Below are 21,285 nucleotides of genomic sequence, written 5' to 3'. Positions count from 1 at the left end.
ATGTGATATCCGGCCCCTGTCTAAATTTATCAAGAAGCAATTCCCACAACTCTGCGACACATCAAAGGGATGTCAAGAACAGAACCCTCATTATTATGAAAATCCATCCCTGAGGTCCCGTCGTCTTTAATCTCCTCATGGGATGATCGGGGTCTAAGATTTAAATTTATTCCCTAATTCATCCAAGCTACCGGATCTTGAACAACCGCGCACAAATCTTGAGGGCTTCAACGTCATTATCTAACCAGCCACATCAGAGTCTAATTTTCTTTCCCCTATGTCTCTGTACCTACTTGATGAACAATCCTGATAATTTGGAACAATGAACCAGCAAAACACAACTCCACAAAGGGGGGCAGGGCGAGGGGAAAAAATGGAGAACAATGCAAAACAAACAGATTCTCCTCCCAAAACAACATTTTTCGAGAGCATGGAGCATCGACAGAAGAGGACAAATCAAAACCTACAATGAGAATATAAACAGTTAATTGGGCCATCCCTCATTCAAGCTATGTTTATTCTTCCTATCTCACACCTCGTTGCATATTCAATCCTGGCGCCTGGAGCTATCGTAGGCCTTAGAAAATCCTCAACGTAACAACTTTTAGCAGTGGCTGAAGACAATGACAAAAGTAACCCCTTCAGGTTATCGGCAACAAAAGTTCACAGTTAAACAGACAAATCTTTTGTAGCATGAGAAACAACAAATGGTGCTACCGAGATAAAAAAAAAATCACAGAAATTTGAAGAGAACTTTAGCTTGCCAAATACAAATACCTATACAGGGATTAGCCACGTAAAAATTACCAAGGATGGCAAAGATTGGAAACCAGCTGACGAAAATAGCACAATGGCACACAGTGTTTGACAAACATTTGCATAAACAGGACTTGACAGAGCTATCCTAAATTTAACCTTTCTAAAGATTCCAATGAGCTACACACAAAAGGGGAGCATCTTAGTTGTTACGGCAACCATGTCACTGACCTACAGTACCCTTTACGACCTCTGGTGTCTTTGCCTATCTGCCATCTTTTTGCCGAAAGCACATTCACACCAATGTTTAATGAGAGTTTTCAAAAGGATTTTCAAACTTCAGGGACTTTTTTTCCAAATTCCATCACTTTTTTGAGTGAATCTCTAAAAACCTGCATTCAGTCACCGCATCCCATGCTGGTTTGTTCTGATCACAAGCTGCATCCAGGATATCTTCCTCGGTAAAAATATCACCCGTGTCTAGTCACCATGCACCTTCTGTCTCCTTTTGAAATTATTGTGACTTGAGATATCCAAACAGTTTATTCTCTACTCCAGTGAACATGGCTTTTTGGTCACCTCAATGTACTGGGTTGTATGGTACACATTCTTCATTACCTCAATGTGATTAATTTGAGCGGTTCACAATCCTAAAGGCTCCTGCTTCAACAGGCAGCAACTTTCAAGACCACTTGATGGCAAATAAATACGCCAAAAAAAGGAGAAATCCACATGTACAGTACTGGCATCACTGAGTTAGCTTTCACGAGTGTTTCATCGCTATGTTGATTTGTATTGCCTTTACCATTCCTTGTTGTGCACAATACGGTAGATTTATACATTCCGTACTAAGTTCCTGATAGAAAACCCTTGCAAGCCAGTGAGAGCATCATTTCGATAGGTCTTACGTGAGAAAAACAGAAATCAACTTGACAAGACGCCATTTTAGTAGATCTATGAGGGCCATCATTCAATGCTGCCAGGAAATATTACTTCAAAGTCGTCATTGTGACGTGCTCAACAAGCAACAAATCTTACATTCGTGAATACCGTTTAAACATCTCTACACGACGTAAATGAGAAACAATTGTGATATTTTTTCATGCCACATAAATTCAACACATTCATTCAATCTTGATGACATTACTGGTTGGTATCTTTCTGCATCACCAACCATCGACCTGTATTTATAATGTCCTTGGCAAACCTTGGAGATCCCCGATGAGAACAATTTGGTGAGTGTAATAATGTACAGTGCTGACAGGGTAGAAATCGGCCAAGTACAGAAATGCTGTCAGTATCCACTATGACTTAGCAGGCATACAATTCGTAATGTGTGTTTCTAATTCAAAGATCTATAGGGATGCTCACAAATTTACGTGAAAAGCTTATAGATTTAACATCCCCCTTTGTTGCTACAGGGTACAAATCCATCCATTCTATGAGGGCTGGTTGGATCATGCTTTCAAAGGGGAGGGAGAGACCGCTGTGTTAGAATTTGTGGAAATACATACACAGTAGTGGCAAGGATGGGGTTGACTTTATTCAGGTGTGTCCAGGGCAACCACTCACAGTCACCTCAGCTGAGAAAACGAAAAGACATTTGGTAGGATTTTTCCTCCTCATATCAGATAATTCATTTTTAAATAGTTTGTTTCTCCAGCAAGCTTTTCTTGCAAAAGCATCAGAGCTAACAGTGACCATGTTCAGGTCCAAGGCTGTCTGTTCTCTGAGAAATCTATGAAAACTTTGTGATCACAGCAAACAAAGCAGACAGAGTACTGACAACAGAGAGTGTGCTGGTGGAAAAATACCGACCAATCCTGGATGAGTTCTAGAGGAAGACTGTACAAGGCAGACTATCTGATCATACCTGAGGTACCCAACCACCCCCCCATCCCCATCCGTTAGTCAGAGAGCACTAGGGTGTCCCACCCTTACAAGATGTTCCGTTCTGGCCCAGCTCCTGGGGACATGTCCTTGAAAGACCCCTAGTTTAAACACTGATCAACATACAGACACAACGGGCAGCTAGCATCTTGAATTTCGAGTGTTTGTTGATGTGCACGCTTGCACATCCATCAGTTGGGATAAAATACCAGGATCAAGACTGATTAAGGGGCTGTTGGGTGACACGCAAGGAGGGGGAGGTCAAGGGTTATTACCATGACACTGGAACGGATGAGCAGGTGCAGAAAATACCACAATATCCATGAAAAAAGCCAGACACTCCATATGTTTCAATAGTCAATTTTCGATTCTGTACACAAATATCTGTGAACGTCTTGGCAACAATGACTGCCCTACGGTTCTATCTCTGTCTGATGAGAGTGGCGTGCTGAATTAAGCGGCCAGCATTGTCACTGATGAGAAAGTTGTACGTCAGAGGAAATTTATAAGGAAAGCTGGCTGCTTGCCCACAGAGTGTTCGCCTGTGAGAACGGTTATCAATTATCAAATGGAGAAACCACTGAAAATATTGATAAACCTAAGTACGCCAGAGATTTTCTCTGGAATGAAAATGATAGTTTCTCAGTATACATTATCTTACACCTCCACTATTGTGTGAAAGTGTCGTCATGGAAGTCCCACTACTTGCTGTTTAATCGTTAGCACAGATGATTTTTTACAAGTACACTGTACTTTACCCAATAAACACTCTACAAAAACCCAAACCTAAACCTTATACAGTTCTTAGCTGAATCTGTATCCAACAATAGTATATCAGAGAGGGGAGTGGGGTCGAGGATTAAGTGTTCGGTGATGAAAGCAACTTCTGCATGGAGTGAAACGGAAGATAGACTAAAGTGTTCCCAGATATGCCTGACTGCAGACTTTTTCAAAGCAAGGCAGGGACAATTGCTGCTTTTCCCAGTCACCACTTAGAGATGGCATCAACCTTATTGTTTCCTGATGGTGTGGATGGATGTAAACGTGGGTGTGGGCAGCCTTGATTCGGGGATGAATGGACGTAATTGAGGACTTGGCAAAAGTGCTGTATCTAACATTTGCATAATTCATTAATCTAATTGGTAATTGATACAGAGGATTAAACTGGGCGAGCAGTTTCATTTGAAGTTAAGCATATAGTATAATGTCTTGCAAAGTTCAAAATAATATTAAAATCTCACCTACCAATATAGGAGAGTACCTATTACATTATGCTACTTGAAAAGGGGCATTCTACAATTTTGTTAGATAGAGCTTAAGATCTCTCACATTTGTGACCAATGTTCTAGATCTAACAGACTTAGCATAAGATACGCTGCGAGTGATCATGTGAACTGAGTTTAACTTAGTATTTTCAAAGCCACTTTCAGGTGCATTATTTTGAAAACATTCGATCAGTGGGAAAATTCACCTAAACAGAAACTACGTAACACTGAATTGGGTCAGTGCCAAGAAAGAGCTCTGAAAGCATGATCAAAGCCAGATCTGTCAACACCTGGTGAGGAATCATTAGCAATAATTACATGGAGACAGAAACCTAGAACATGCAAAGGCAATATATTAAAACCATACTGAGCTGTCAATTATCCTATCAATTACAGCTTAGTGTTTTGACATCGGTCAACAGGTTAGTTTAGACAAATAAATTACACAATACGAAAACCGTTCAAATCCTCCATGGATATATATCATACACACAAAAATATATACTGTTTATTTACTGATTACGAGGTCCATAAGTTTTGCAACTTAATTTCCAACTGAAGGTAAAGTTTCTGGGTAGAACCATTGAAATCTAGCGTACACTCTCTCTGCTGTGATACAATCAACTGTACAACATTCAAAATTTTAAATTCTTCTTTCCTCAATGTCATCAAAGTGCACTTAGAAATTGAACCTATAACCAAAGTTTGTGTGTCACTCTGAATGTCCTAGGACTGTTTCATTCAATTGTCACTGATGTTTTTTCCACATTTATTTTTATAACTTCACGTATGCAACACAGAGTTGGCCATTAACTTGGTCTTTACGGTGCGATTTGAATTTCAGAAGCTATCCCCTCCGAAACCATTTTGTCAGAAGCAAATACCCTGGACAAATACAAGGTACTACCGGTAGTTTGGAGTAGTTATCTAAAACAGGGGGTAATTCCCATGGTTGAAACAGTGTTCATGGTTTTAAATTTGTCACTTTGAAAGAAGAAATCATTTTCTTTTCTGTTTTGGAAAACTTTTCCTAATAATTTTCTTTCAGATACATCTATGGAGAACAACACTAAAACACATGCTGTCATGACAAATTTCAAGATTCTTATGGTTGATGTCAGAGCATAAGTCTCACAAATGAACAGAACTTATACATAAGCATACCTGACACTCACACCCCTTTTTCCCTGGATGTAGGTCCACCCACCCTTTTGAAAACATTGGGGGTGTATCAAAGCGTGACAGTGGCAGGGTTCAGAGTTACAGATCTGTCCTGCACTTCGGCCATGTCTTTAACCCTTTCACAGTACACCACAATTTGGGCCAAACCTTTTGATATCAACGGGAAGTGTGAACCTGTTACAACAGTATCTGGGATGAGCTGGTTAAATGCAACCAACAGAAACAAATGGGTGTTGCTCTTCATTATTGATTACCCATGAAAATAGAAACAGTTACGAAATGAATACTGACCACAACTGGTAAACATTACGCTGCAGAGTACACCGTACTATATACAATGTACTGAACACATTTCTGTATATACATTGTACCAAATGAATGTAGTTGCCTGTCTATAGTTTTGAGTGGTACAACTTTCTGGGCAATGGCAGCTCTGCACGGCCAATCTGTCAAAACCTTTTTCCGCTTGTCAGACATAAAGACGGTTCCGTAATTTATCATCCCCCATGGACATAACTGTCATAAATGTCACAATAAAACGACATTTTACATTTGACATGCACATGGTGGCCTGTACAGCACTGTCCAGGGTGTGTGGTGAAGAAATTAACCTAGCTCACAACAAGAGCTGGTTGTATGTGTGTAAATGGAGTTGGAGAGAATAAAATTCACACAGTTTAGCCCTCTGAGTGCTGTAACTTTTCCCACCAAAATTTTAGAGCAACATTTTACCAATTTTTATGAATTTTTCTTTATTTGTTTTGACAATTTTGGAGCAAATGGATGTCACACTTAGTTAGCTACAGTTTTTTATCAAAATTTTGGCAAAAATCTGAAAAAATTTGACTGGTCTAAAATATATTTCGTAAAGGCGATAAAAATTGACTTGGCGTTCAAAGGGTTAAACTGAGGATGACTTGGCTAAGCGGTTCAGGTGGTACAGTTGTGAATTCTTCAATCAACTGGACTTTGCATCAAAGGCCTTCCAGTTTGTAGGAGAGTTCTTTGAATTAAAACTTTGAAAAACAGAAACTATCCCCAATTAATCGACATAAATGTCAGGAGCAGGCACTAGAGTCCAATTTACCGACTCTTTTTTCTCAAGGAGACTGGTTCACGGTTACTTTCATAGATGTGAAGGTATGTAAACCGGTAAAAGATTTTAAACCAATGGTAGTCCTCTTTTTTCTTCTTTTTTTTTTCTCTTCCCCTCTCTGTGTCCTATTGTGAATTGCAATTACTGGCTACACAGTACAGGCTTTACGGTTGGGCAGACATTTTGAAAGTCCACAGTAGACTGCTTGGGATCAAAAACCCAAGCCAGACAAAGGCCGGCTTTGGATTCTTTCACGCCAACCAAACAGAACTCTGCGCTGACAATGCAGAGCAGAGCAAAGAAAGAAACTTCAAGGGAGAGAGAAAAGAATGCGGCGACGGCCACAGATTACGTGACTGCAAACTTATGAATTTTACAACATTTAAACAGTGTGGAGATGAAGAAAGGCAATCTTTTTTTCCCACGATCATCGTCCCTTGTGTTTTAGCAGCAGTCCACCTGTCTTGCAGTGTTGTTGTTTCCAGTAACTCCTATCGGTATTGCAGAACTCGGTGATTGCTGTGTGCACACACGGTACACTTGACTGTCAGCTGCTTAAATCCTTTGAAATGTGACTATTTACTATTTCAATACACTGTAAAGTATAGTTACTTTACATTTCTCTGCAACTGTCGATCGCACTGGTTCAGAATCCTAACTTCTCAACTTGAAAGTATGGTAATACACTAACTTTTCCCCTATATTTCTCTGAAAATTTACCCCAATTTTTCGAAAAGCATACAAAAATCAGAACATTTTGACTCTCACATACCGGTAGGTATGGAACATTTTATTTTTTTCCTCAAATTTTTGCAAATAACGAGGAAATCTTCGGCAATGTTGCCAAAAAATTTCTGAAAAATTGCAAAATCTGTTTGCAATGAAAAACATTGTACCTTGTGTTACTTCACTGAACACCAATTGACAAAATCTGTAAACAGGGACAGAAAACCGTGCCCTTTCTGGCTGAGCTAGAAGGCTTTCACAGTACTGGCATAAATTGTTTGTGAAGTTTTGGGTTGAAGATACACGATACGATGTTATCTCTCTTCGTCAATAACAGAAATATTTTAGTCAAATAAGAGTGAAAGCTGAGAAACCTGAATCGACCTTCTGCAAAGCCACAACCTTTTTGTCAAAAGTTAGTGAGCAGCACAGTGAACACCGAGAAAACAAACAGGATGTGGTTCTCCTAGAGATATGTAATGATTTGCTACGCTCTGATTACAGACCTTCTTTGCCCACCTCTTGCAAAAAGAGCAATCCCACACCGAAAATTATTAAACCTGAATGAATTCGATTTTTACATACATAGCCGCTACAATAGTCCAGTTCTCAAACTGTTGCAAAATATGTGAACTCCTAAAAAGAAACAGGAGCACAGAGTACACAAAGCAAATTGACTCAACTCTTTGCAAAACTGTAACATTTCTGTCACATTTTCAGAGAGCAAATATGCACTATGCAAACAGGATGTGGCTTTATAACAAGAAGTGGATACCTTCTCAACAGTAAAGGTTTCCGCACGTGGCAAATCTCCCCTTGCAGAGAATATTCACTCTCCACAGCTAATATTACAAATGGATATACTTATGCTAACCACTGATGAATTTGTTTGAAAAGGCCTCCTCAATCAGGTAATCATGGCTAATTGGTAATCTGCGTCATATACCAGTAGGTTTAAGAGTAAATATAAATTGCTAAAACAATAAAGAGTTGCTAAATGATGTTTAATATACTTTTCACCTGAACTTTCAATTTATGTGGGACCACAATAGTCATGAACGTATCTGGTGGTTACATATAGTTTGACACAGAGATGCACGGGCCTTCTTCAGGGATCTGAACTTACTTGTCCTTGTTTGTAACCGTGTAGACCACACAGTTCAAGAGTCATTCTAAATACGTCACTGATTGGATCAAAATGCTGACTTTCACTCTCATCAACATAGAGACTGTTGCTACGGAAATCATTGAACGATACGATTCTTTATTTTTTTCACATTCAACATTTGTCTTAAAAATTTAAGGTGTGAGATCTTTTTCATTTTGTTTGGTTAAGTTGATATTAACATCAGGCATAAAAGAAACCATCACAGCATTGCCCATTTCATATTCTGATGACACAACGGCTGAGAAGGCAGGAGTATGTGATAATCAGAATTGCGAAATATGTCATTGAAAAGAGCTAATTAGGTTCTCAAAAATCCTGGCAGTCTTGAATGGCACACTTTTCATTCCTTTTGAAGCTTAGATAAACAGTCCTTTCAAAGAGTCCAGCACAGTACGTGCATAATAAGGATTTCGTGGGCCTTGACTCACATCTCCAAAAACATTTGTGTGCCTGTGTATTTGCATGTAACTGTCAAGTCTTTCTTTTTGTTTGTTTTCTGTCTCATTAGCATGCGTGACCAACACAGAAACCTGGACACGCTGTATGAGAAACTAGCCAAGGTGCGGTGAGGCTGCAGGCTACAGACCGACCAACCGTGCTATTCTGCTCGGGCTTGTGTCAATTTAAACAAGAATCGGGAAGCAAAGTTTCCACAACCTTGAAACAATGGGAAATTTTCACACTTGACAATTGGCGGACAGGCTATTTTGAGCTTGGGTTCTCCTCCCACGGTTTACAAAATAAATACTGCCTGGCAGAGAAGAGACAAAGGTGTTAAAAGAAGGCGTGAAATCTGTGACGAGTAAAGTTGTGTAGTTAGCAATTGTTGTGATGGTGGGAAAAGTATTTTATGTTGGGTTTTTCCTGGTTCGAAACTGTTTTTACAAAACCCAATGACAAATCGAAATACCAAATGAAAACAATAAATTGTACTATTGTAAAGAAGTGTTATGTATAACTATTAAAATAGGACATCAACAAATTTAAAGGGTTGGATTGCCTGAGTCATGGTTGTGAGGTTTTTTTTCAAATTTAAATAACTCAAAGTCATGGTTACTACACAAGATTTTTTAAAACTCAGTGTGACCAATCAAAAACGTGATCTTTAACTGTGTACAATAATAATGGGTGCATATCTTTTTCCACAGTGTTTCCTTTATTTCTACATATTCAGAAAGTCAAATTTACATGTAGGACACATTTGTACAAATGTCATATTTTGTTGGATTTTTCTGGGTTTTTTTTCTCAAGTTACTGCATAAGAATGGCAATGCTTCCAACATAATGAAGTATGGAAATGGAATCTTTATATGTCACTTTTTATACAATATTGTACCATTAATACTGCAAAATATTTGCTCTAATTCTTTTCATGTTCATGTACCAGTACAGAAAGTTCAGAATGAAGTTGTAGAAGTGGGCAAGTGGGCCTGTTTATTTGATTATAGCCATCATAAGACCAGGATCAAGACATAGGCAATAGTCCTGAAGGCTGCTTCGTTATCCTGTAGAGCTATTTGACATATCTTGACACCAGTTTCAAAGTCCTGAATTCTTTCTCTCTCACCCAAATGGTCACAGTAATATACATGTATGTACGTCTGTCAGACCAACAGGACAGCAAGTTCAAAATCAGAGTTGTTCTCAAGCAGAGTTGGTGGTCCTGGACATGAGACCACTGACCATTATCTGTGGTCACCCCCTGATTACAGAATACTGTTTGACCATATAGCTTACTCACTGGGCCATGGGTAAAATGAATATCTCATTTAAAGCCCTAATAATTTAGTACTAAGCATGTCAAAAGATCAGACAGTTGAATAGCAGCAGGTTTAAAACTAAATTCTCTGATGTGGCTGGGTTATTTGTGAGTTGAAGCAGCAAAACCAACAAAAGATGTAGTACACTGGACACATCCATAGTCTGGGAACACTGATTTTCTAAAAGTTGTTGATTTTGGAGGTGATGGATTTTACATGATCTGAGTTGGTGGAGTTACACATCCGCTTGCGCTTTTTGTCCAGTTCATGATGTCATCACAAAGAAGGAAGGATTACTGCAGTAAAACACAGACAGCAGAGTCATGTCCACAACTCAATCAATCAATGTTATGAGTTTTTTTTGCCATACAATGCGCTGTCGTCTTTCAAGAGAATACATTTGCCCTTTTTTCTCAGAAAGAGTGTGTTGCTTGTAAGATATTGTGCCTCGAAAAAACTCATTACCAGTTTCATTAAGGGGATTTACGTGAAAACAAGACAACAAGGACTTTTGTCAAGAACAACATTGTTACGTCTATTTGAAATTGGTTTTGCTTGTCTTTCCTCTTCATCAATGAAAGAAAGGGAGGTACAAACAAATACCTTGATCCAAACAACTTAGATTTTTGTTTTGAAGACTGTCCTTTACAACTTGGTTCACCGACCAGTTTCTTAATGGTGATGAGGGTGTCCATCAGTAGCTGACCAATACTTAATTAAAATTAATTAAGGGCCACGCTAATTACCTACCGGGTACAAGGAGACCGCAACCTGTAAACTGGGCAGTAAAAAGTGTTTAGGGGCTGATGACAAGATTAGCCGGGTTATGAAGAGAAATCTCCCATTAGCCAATTATGGTAAATACCATAATCACCATAATATCCATCCCAAGCCTGAATGCAGTTATGCAGGGTGACATGTGTATGGCCGTATTTTCATATATTAAGCCTATTATGATCAGTTTTGGATTACTGAATGCAAACCTCGATTAGGGTATGAATTTTTCGTTGCTTGGACTTAGAAAAATGAGACTCGTCTAATTTATATTAGAAACTTTTAACTTGATATTTTACTAGTGTACAAATCATTCCCGTTTTTACCTACGTTGATGTGTAAGAAATTTGAGACATACAGAACAGCAATGTACATGTATGTACTGTGGTAAACTGATTTATATACTTGACCATGACACAACAGTTTCAACATAACAGTTGGACAGTTCGATGCTGTTTTGAGTTTTCAGTTGGTTAACATTGTGAAAAAACATCTTGCAGAAACGGCAGTGGACGTAAAAAAGATCACTTATTTTGCAAAGCGAATGAAATGCAAAGTATTTGAGGTTCATGTTAACTTTCTCTTGCAAAAGGGTGACTGACAGGTTTGTATTGTCAGAATATTGGAAAATAGATACAGGCTCCATTTACACAGGTGCGTATATTTGAGCAAGTTTGCAAGGTGCATCATGGTGCTTTGTGCACAAGGAGTTCACTTTTGACTTGACTTTGAAGCCATCTGTGTTTGTCTTTTGAATGTCACTGTCTTCATCAGCATAGCAGTACAGTACATGTAAAATACAAAAAAAAACAGGTCCTTCAAAGGAGTAAAAAATTGACAAAGTGAGATAAAGACAGACATTGGACCATGAATCCAAAAGACACAAGCAGAAGGCAACTGTGCAGCTTATTACACACTGGAAGGGTCAAAATATACTGGGAAGAAGGCCAATTTGGAGCAAAAGGGAACCAAACCCCTGAGGGCTTCAGAGAAAGATGACAGAAGACATCGAAATTTGAAAAAGAAAGGACGCGAAGAGTTAACAAATCAAGACAGGCAGTCACAGACAGCTTTCAAAAATGAATGCTAGAAATCCCCAATAAGCACTTTAAAAGCCCACTACAATACAGTGGGCTATGATATCTTTGCTTTACAATTCTTTCAACATTGGTGGAGGCTTATTGAGGATTACAACATAGCAACAATGAGAAAAGTTAATCCCTGGGTTAATGATACTCTTTGGCCCGCCATTGGAATCTAGTTCTCAATTTGAATATATGCAAATCAAAACAAAATAATCATAAGCCACCGAAGAATACAAAGGCTTGGGAATTTTTGCTATGAAAACAGTCTCCGACTGGATGAGTTTTGGAATGCAAGACCCGAGTATTCAAATGCAGCTCAGTTTCTGTAACAGAGTTCCTGGGGTTTTTTTTGGGGGGGAGGGGGGGCAACTGAAAAGCGTGCCTAGCTGATCACTAAAGGACGTCTGAATGCAAATTACAGGGCAGCTAAATCAGATGCACTATTCTTTCATTGGTTGGAGCAGCTCAGCTTAAAACTGTCTCTGGCCACGACATGTCGCTAGCAGTGCCATGAAAGGGTCATTTGAACAAATTAAGTCCTAGCCATGGGTATTGCTTATCATGAAATGAGGAAGGCTAATTCTTTGCAATTACTTTTTTTTTCTCTTTTTCCAGTGCTTTCTCTCTCTCTCTATACCTTTGTGTAGGCGAAACAAGCATCTCCGGATGTGTGTATAATTGAGAACTGGTCACAATTGATAAAAAATCGCTCTCTTCAGGGAAGGACGGATTACGCAGCACCATTGTGGCTCACCATTTCTGTTTGATCAATTGGAATCATCATGGCCGCAGGTGATATTTAGGGGTTGGGCCCCTGCAGCAAAAACGGCTCCATGGAAAATCACCAGTTGGCCGCTGGATGGTACAGGACTACCCTGAGGGGATTTTTCACTTGATTTTCTTGAGAGTGCCTGGGAAACTGGTGATTAATTTAGTTTATATCGTTCTGAACGGCATTCACAGACAGATTAAATGGTCAGCACAGATGGACAAACCCGGTCTATTCACCTTATCTCTATGACAGAGTATAATCCACCCTGCATAAAAACAATGGCAATACAAAATTTTACATGGAATTCTTGAGGTGTGGATTCAGTCGAACAGATTTGATCTAAGATGTGGCAACTTTATGCATTACATCATAACCTTCCATTTTCAGTAATTAATGTCCAAATTGAGAATGGAAAATCACCACGTTAATGATGCTACATACCGGTACAGCGTTAAGATTTAAAAAAAATGCCAAGAAGTTGCATTGTGTAGCAAGTTAAGTATGCACTGAATCACAAGAAGTTTCTAGCCACTTGGGATACAACATCTTTTCACTGACAACCTACATGTGAACAGTAAGTTTGCATTCACCATTTGCACAACTGCCGTGAGTGGCATTGTACAGCAAGGACAATCTAAAATGCTGACATCACTTTTCAGCAAGGTGAATGACTCCTTTTCACGTGATCTTTTTTTAACACATGCATCTGAACACATACTTACAGTACATGTATACATGCAAAAAGAACTTAAAACCCTGTAGTCAATTGAACACGTCAATCACAGTAAATGACAACCGAATGGCTGGGCAAAACAAGAAAGCAACTTTACAGCACTTTCAAACACAATTATCTGCATAACAATAGAAATTAAATTGGAGTCCAAATGAAGACAGACAGATAGAAAAACCAAAAAGTTTGACTAGAACAGTTTTTCCAGTCGTATCACGTTTTGTCCCAAAGTTTGCATTCACTTGTCACTTTGGAGCATCTGGACACATTTTTCAACTTTCCCATTATCTGCTATTTGTCTCATTGCGGCCATAAATTGTGCCATGGAATTACCCCATTGTGAACAATTAATAATTCTGTTAACACCAGTTCTGGAAATTGATGCCATTAATCAGAGTAATTCTATTGAATCTCACTTAGCTGTACTATCCTGTAACATACCCGGTACGCTAACTTGCTTGCTGGTATCAAAATTTCCCTATGATTAGGTACATTCTCAGAGTTTGGATTGTTTAACTTTCAAACTAGTACAATACATTTTCACATGCACTTTAATACAGTGTTTTACAATACACATGTACTTTAATTTATATTCCAGACAACTAAATGTACCGAAACAAGTCTACCTATGCACTAAATGAGATAAACCTCTATGATCGATCAATACTGTCTCAGAAGTCTAAGCTGGAAATCATTATTTCTGAATCTAAGACAAGTATAATTAGGGGAATCATGGGATTTGCATACTGAAATATCTGGTATGTTTTTATTTATTTATTTATTCATTTATTCATCTATTTACTGTTCTCATCTCTTCTGTTAAGTCTTACTTGATGGATGATTGCAACAAACAATAACATCAGAATAATTGAAAATTTGTCAATGATTGGCAGTTCATTTCTGTTTTTCCATTAGTTTTATAAGATGTAGCAAAAAGTTTATATCTAGTAATTTTGTCTTAAAATTTTAAGAAATAATGACAAAGTTTCCAGTTTAAGGAGCTGTAAATTATTTTGTGTTAGTTTTATTTGGATGCCTTCTACTACAACAGTAACAACAACAATCTTTTTTTGCAACTGTACATGGATATTTTGCAATGGAAATAGCGAGGATCTGCTTTACTTGCAAACACAATCAAAGGACTTTTGGAAAACCGGTTGTGCTATCTTATTACACAGCTAAATCAGATTAAACTAAACTCTTACAACTGTTGTAGAGCCTCTGGTATTAATTCCTGAGCTTAATCACATTACAGCTTGGCTCATACTTTTTGATGGTTTGGATGAATGACAGCGGACATGATTGTATTTAAATTACTACTTCATGATGTCCTTGGAATCCATTGGATTAACAAACAAAGTATCCAAAGATGAAAAGAAAGATACTTGAGATAATTGACATCGATGTAACACTGTTACACTGTTACATATAAGGATACAAGGTTGCAAAATTATACTGAAAAATGATACACTGGCTTCTGATCATTCAGAAGTTTGTTACATTGTATAGAGTGGTACCAGTGGTATTGCTTGACTGTTCTTGGTGTGGTATCTTATACAATATGATTTTGCCTCCTAAGTGAGTCATAAAACTCACAGGCAGTCAACCATATTTTAAATACCTCAAGATTTCTACAGGTAAACACAGAAGATTACAGAAGCCAAAGTACAGGTTTCAGTTGTACACAAATTTCTTTCAAGCAATCTATAAAAAGGTGAAAAGATGCATGAGTTTAACTAGTTTCACGAACAATCACAACTTTTTGCCATCAAAACTATCTCAAACTCCTGCTTTGATTACAAGTCAACTTTTACCCACAATGCATTTGAACATAATGTAGTTTGCCCCTCCCCCTCCAGCACAAAACAAAAGCTACTGAAGGTAGCAAGAATCCCATATATGGACTGCTTCATTTAACTAACCACCTATGAGTCATAGAACATGATAATATATCAACTGTTGCTTCGCCCAAGAGGGTTACTATTCACAATCATACCACTGATTTCAGCTGAAAGATTGCTGACTTTGCAATGAGCTTGCAGTTGAAATCAACACCTGCAACAAGTTCAGTTCAGTTTGATATTAAGTCATCTGTTGTGGTCAGTCTATGGTCTGAATATGGATGTACTCGTACATTTAGTTATTTTTTTTCAAATATCAAAATTACTGTCAGCATTGGTAGTCATTCGAACATTAGTGTGTCATATTTTCAAAAGTGTATGCAACAAAATTCAATTTGGCTGGTGAGTGGAATAGGAAGAGAAGACTTACTTTTTCTTAGTCCTGAGCAGATTGGCCACATCAGCACAGAGAGGCACAACTCCTTTCCTTGTACTGTTGATGACGAACGCGACTGCTTTAGCTGCCACATCTTTGTCTTCAACTAAACCTTCTATGTCATTGCTGGATATACCTGCAACACACAGAACACAATCATCAGTACCAGTGAATTTAATTAAATTGATCTGGGCACTTTCTACTGCAGAAGTTCACATACTTTGGTATTTGTGTGATATTTAGCCCACTTTGATACTCTTAATAAGGCATATCTGCTTTGCCATGCATAGAGGAAAATTTCTTTTTAGGAGGCCTACAAACTGTAAATGTAAAATCAACCCGGACACTGTGGTTTGGACTCAAATTTTTACAATTTTCCTTGTCGTCTGCTGTAAACATGGTGAAGTTTTCATAACTATTTTGTTTTTGTGAAAATCAAACATTTAAATTTTCTCCTCAGAGCTGAATTAGGGTAAAGTGGCAATTTTGAACTTCCCATATTGATATTTCTGTAATTTGTTAGAGTTCTACCTCTGTACTGAATCACCTGAGTTTTATTCTTGATCACGATGGTTTGAAGATTCCTTGAGGAAAATGGGAGCAACTTCCAGTCACAAATTACATTAATGCAGAGTGAGTGCACGAGAAAGTACTGGTTGGAAAATGAAATAGGGCAATGAGGGCGAATAACGTCCTGTAATGTATACTGTGAAAACAATCTTTCCCACATATAGCGCCAGACTAACATTAAAATCAAACACAAATAAATTAAGAAAAATCATCTTCCGCTGATCCTGTATTACCGCCCTATCAAACCAAAGAAAACATTTCCAAACATCAAAGGTTAAAGTTTTTTGGGGTGATTACATTATTTACTGTGGTGATGAAATTAAAATAAAAAATTATTTGCATTCCAAAGGCATAAATCATGGCCACTAAAAAGGTTACCGTACCCTACAAAATAAATGTGATGTTTTGTGTATATACACACATTTGCTGTGAATGTTATGAATGCATAAGTGAAATCATCAATTTATTTCTCACCCGATGTAGACATAGTTTTGGCTGATTCCTGTATCTGCAACATGCTATGGGAGAAACCATGAGCAGAAAAGGAGGAGTGATACCGTTCAATTTATGTAAACAACCCTTACATGTACCGGGGTAAATGCCAAATTCTATTGAGCATACATGTAGATCCTATGAATTTGTGCTTTTTACCTCGTAACATTCACCATTGTTTTTTACAATCTGTAAGTGGGAAGTTTCTCCATCAAAGTTATTTGGCAGTGCCAAATTACATTAACAATCATGTATCTACTTAATTTAAGATATGCGGGTTGATTTTGCAAAGATTTACAACTTGGTTCAGAGTCATAGGGGATAATGGCCTTGACTGGGTCAAGTACGAACACCGAAATATTTTAATTTGAGAGGAAAGTCATTACCAATCTCGTAGAGGATCTCTCTTTCTATTAATAAATTGAGAAAAAGGTGAGATTTATGAGTGTTGATCAAGTATGGTGCCTAGAAACTACTTTGTGCCATCTACTGTTAAAAATAAATGCAAATATGTTCTCACAACTAAATCAAACTATGACAGGTTGGGAGAAATTTAGTGCAGTTAGGGGCAAATGTTTTGGAATGCAGAAATTCCAAGGCAGAGGGGTCGACAGATCTATTCATGAGGAGAAAGAGTGAAAGAAATAGTAAGAACAGTGAGTGTGTGGGAGAGAAGGGATATCTAGTGGAGAGAGAGGGGGAGGGAGAGAGAGGGTGGGTGGAGGATGTAGGCCTTTGGTATGTACGAACAGACAAGCAGCACAGAGAGTAAGATAAGCTGCAAACAGTACTGAGAACAAGTTTTTGTAACTGGCGATTTTTACAAAGCAGGAAATGGTGGCTAAATTACTATTACATAAATGCAATGCCTCGGTTCTTGTCAATATTCACCGGTCGCTGTCTCATTTTGGAACATAATTGTGTACGCTTTAATGAACATTTGTTTGAACCTTGTGAAATAAACCAAGCTTTGGTGATATGAAGATATCCCAGTAAACTATTGGAGTGTACGCTTCCTTCTCTACATCAACCTTCAATATTCTTTTTACATTTCACTCACTTTGAGCGGGTCCACTTTACTGATCAAGATTCACAAGGCTGTTGAAAGTTTTCTGTTTTTATAAGCCAAGAGCACACACCCTTCTTGACTTTCAATTGAAGTTCAAATATCACAGCACATCAGGGAAGTGACATTGACATTGCATATTCAGTTATGGCATTTGTAAATAAACAAGTTCAAAGCAATAACTCTTTTTGGAAACCCATTACACACCATTTGACGTCATGAAGGGCAAGTTTGTCAAAGAGACAAGAATTTGACCACAACTTTGGACAGGGTTAAAGAGAAATACGTCAAAGTGAAATACACCCCCTGACAGAATTCGGAAACTGTTAAGTAAACAGGCATGGCAAATGCAAAGGTGCTGTTCATCAGAATAGCAAGTATTTGACAGTGAACACAACAGAGGTTACCATGGCAAGTCATTCACAGCTCTCTTTTGCCGTACAGCCGGATTATCTCCGTAAACACTTTGGCATCATCAGACTAGTCTAGTATCACAAATACAAAAAACACTTGCACTGATTGTGCCTGCTGAAAAAACTCACAGACACACTGACCGGTGGTCATTACATGAAACAAATGTCACATGACCAGTGCTTTGAATTTGTACAGTTATAACTGCATGATGTCTTCATCGGTTCGTCTGAAAGGTACGGCAAAGATATTTGACTGTGACACTGCGGTCAAATAGGGGCGTCAACAACAAATATTACATGAACCACAGAATAAACATGCTTTATTTTTACAGAAAATCAACTTCTGCTTCTGCGATTGCTTTTCCGGAATTCACAAAGCTTTATGAAAATCTTTGAGACAGGTGAACAAACATATCTTCTGGCAAGCCTATTCAAAAGGAAAACAATCTAAAACTTTTTTCTGAGAGAAACAATTGTACAGACACACAAAACAACAAACATGATGACAGTACACAGGATTACACTGAACATACGCTTTTGACTTGGTCAGAGAACAGAGAGTATGGAATAATAGAATCTCACACACCAAGAACCTGGGATCAGATTTCTCCCATGAGGTGGGGATATTTTGTCTCACATGAGCCGCATTCTCACATGACCACAAAATGCGTTACCGGTAAATTCACACTGGAAACATTGAATGATTTTTTTAACTGTATCAGTGACCATCCTACCGGTACTTCATGGCCATGCACTATTCCGTGTCACTAGCATGAACTCTGTGGTGAGTTTCACTGCCGAAACCCAAAATCCTTCTCTAGACGAGACATCCATCAGGAAGAATTGTTGATATGTTCCAAGTGCCCTATGTTCACTAGTTTTTTGGAAAATTCAACTGTCTTTTGTGAGTCTGTCATCAACCACATACGACATTATCCAAAATCAAGACAACGCTGTCGTCTGCCACTGCAGTGTGACCTGGTTACTTTGTAGTTTTGGTCTGTGTGCTATGCATTGCGCTATTGGATAACATTTTGCACATGGAGAAAGAAGCCGTTTTTATCCAATCAGAGTTCATGTAATATATACCCCTTTACTAGTGTATGTGCATTTACACACAGTGTGGAACAATTTCTGAGAGTGTTGGATCGATTTTTCCCACACTGTTGATCCCACAGTCCCAGTGGCCAAGGATGTGAGAAAACAAGATTTCAATGGCAACATTCTACTATTTGATGGATTTGATGAATTTGTCAAATTTCATCTCCACATGCGAGTTGGCGCCAGCAAAATTAAAATTTCCATATGAAGGCAAAGAGCTGAAAAATGTTAAATTATTTTATATTTGCAGTATAGCGTAAATTAGTTGCCGAAATTGGGGATATTTTGCCAATGCCCTGAGGAAGTAATTATGTGAGCATCCAGGGGACAGTATGGATGGGCATCCATCACTTACAGATCTCCACAGTGTTATTTTGATTAGTTTTTAAGAAGCTGATGTGACCTCAAAAACTTCAGTAACTATATTATGTGTAACCTGAACACTGGCAGAGTCAGATAATATTAACCCTTTTCCTGCCGAGCCCTTGTCCGTTATTCTCCCAAGTCAGTAGAAAACCGCCCCATAATATGTGCCTGCAAAAGATTGGCTCTCCTGCATGTTATCCTGCCAGCCATTTTGGCAGAAATCGCCCATTTTCAGGGTAGTTTTAGCCGTACTTATACGTGTTAGACTTCGATAATTTCTACATGCCCGTAGACAGGGGAAGGAGCTCAAGGGTTGCTGCAGAAAAAATTGAGGTCACCGGCTTTGTTTGCCCCTGGGAGTGCGTCATTTTATTGCCGTTTCATGTTTATTTTTTCGGAAATAAACTCCTTCAGTATTACGCACGTCCGCTAGGCACAAACATCACCTCACTCGTCTGTTAGTCAGAGGCCCTGAGGGTCGTGCTAGGGGTGCAGAAGCACCGTCAAACCTGTCCTGTTTCCCCAGGGTAGGGTCAATTGAATACGTACCTCCAACGACTTGGCAGTGTAGCACAAAAACTACGTTTTTGCCGTTGTATTAACGACATGGCTGAGCCATTGAAGCACAGCTTTACGTAGTTTTGCCAGCTCAGTTGGGAGTTGGCTTACGAGTGTTACCGTTCATTACTGACTTAATCGAGTGGTCCTCAGTCAGGTACGGTTTGTACCGACATGGCTTGGGCTGCAGCTAACCAGTGATAACCAGTCACTACCCCCAAGTCTTCAGTTCACTTTTGCGATGCACGGGTGCAACGCAATATGCTTCCATTGTTCTAGCCATCGACGTGTCCACATGCTGGCAGCCATATTGTACTGCTAGCTGGTTTGCATAACAAAAGCAGTCCCTGCTAAAATGCAGACGTTATCCCCGTACATGTAGCATATTGACCTCATGTGCCCTTTTGAATTCTCTGTACGCAAACAGCGTACGTAGTTACCAATGCATCGGCAAGAGGATACGTTTGCCTGCAAACCAGAGCCAGTACTTCGGACGGTGGAATAAATAAAAATCCAAAGCTACGTCCATTGAATGGCACGGCCAAGGCAGTGAAGGACGTTGCCTGGCTTGAACTTGCAGAGCTGAAGCCCAGCTTAGTACGTCGGACACCAGTTTGTAATGGTATTTCCGAGTCGTTCATATCCGTTCCATGGGAGGAACAAGTCGAGCTCGCCGTCCGTCAAAAATACGTTCTCATTTTCAGTCACGCACAACTGAATAAGTGACTTTCGTCTCGCACCATCGGCAACTGCCATATCTGCCAAGTCGTTTGCAAGAGGTAGCCTTCTAGATTAGCATTGCCGAGTTGGTCAAGTTCGGCAGCAATCTGTATAGTGCCAGGCAGCCAAGTACGTCCAACTCCGCCAGAAAACGTCACCATGCTATCCTGCCAAGTCCGCTAAAAAGCGGTAAAAAAAAACCAGCCCCCTCGGGTGTGGGGGACTGGCGGACAGGTTTCTGCACCTTTCCCTGTCCTTGGACTCCCTGTGAACCCATTTCGAGAGCAAACGCCGTTCCTCGACCAAAACCTGTCCTCAAACGACCCCTAGCGTGAGCAAGGGTTTGCTACACGTAGTTCCGTCGACTAGGCAGGAAAGGGGGTACCAAAAAGGAGCCCGATTTCCACCGCCTTAGGAGGATAACGGCCGTGGCTGCTCAGCTTCTAGCTACACCGAATTTCAAGCGGATTTTCACCGACTTGGCAGGAAAAGGGTTAAGTAATCTTACAGGTGGAATG

At 39.1% G+C, this 21,285-nt stretch overlaps 1 protein-coding gene across 2 annotated transcripts in view; it reads right to left on the bottom strand.

Annotated features, from left to right (window-relative positions):
* The window catches only part of LOC139143949 (uncharacterized), a 62,244-nt gene that overhangs the window by 25,044 nt on the left and 15,915 nt on the right, over positions 1-21,285 (bottom strand). For both annotated transcript variants that reach the window (XM_070714571.1, XM_070714570.1), the window contains exon 2: positions 15,476-15,617. In XM_070714571.1, the coding sequence (XP_070570672.1) occupies positions 15,476-15,617 (142 nt within the window). The remainder of the gene's footprint in view (positions 1-15,475; positions 15,618-21,285) is intronic.

The sequence above is a fragment of the Ptychodera flava genome, chromosome 11, assembly GCF_041260155.1.
Source record: "Ptychodera flava strain L36383 chromosome 11, AS_Pfla_20210202, whole genome shotgun sequence".
In the NCBI taxonomy this organism is placed as follows: domain Eukaryota; kingdom Metazoa; phylum Hemichordata; class Enteropneusta; family Ptychoderidae; genus Ptychodera; species Ptychodera flava.
The sequence above is the reverse complement of the archived record's forward strand: the minus strand, read 5'-3'. Positions and strand labels throughout refer to the sequence as shown.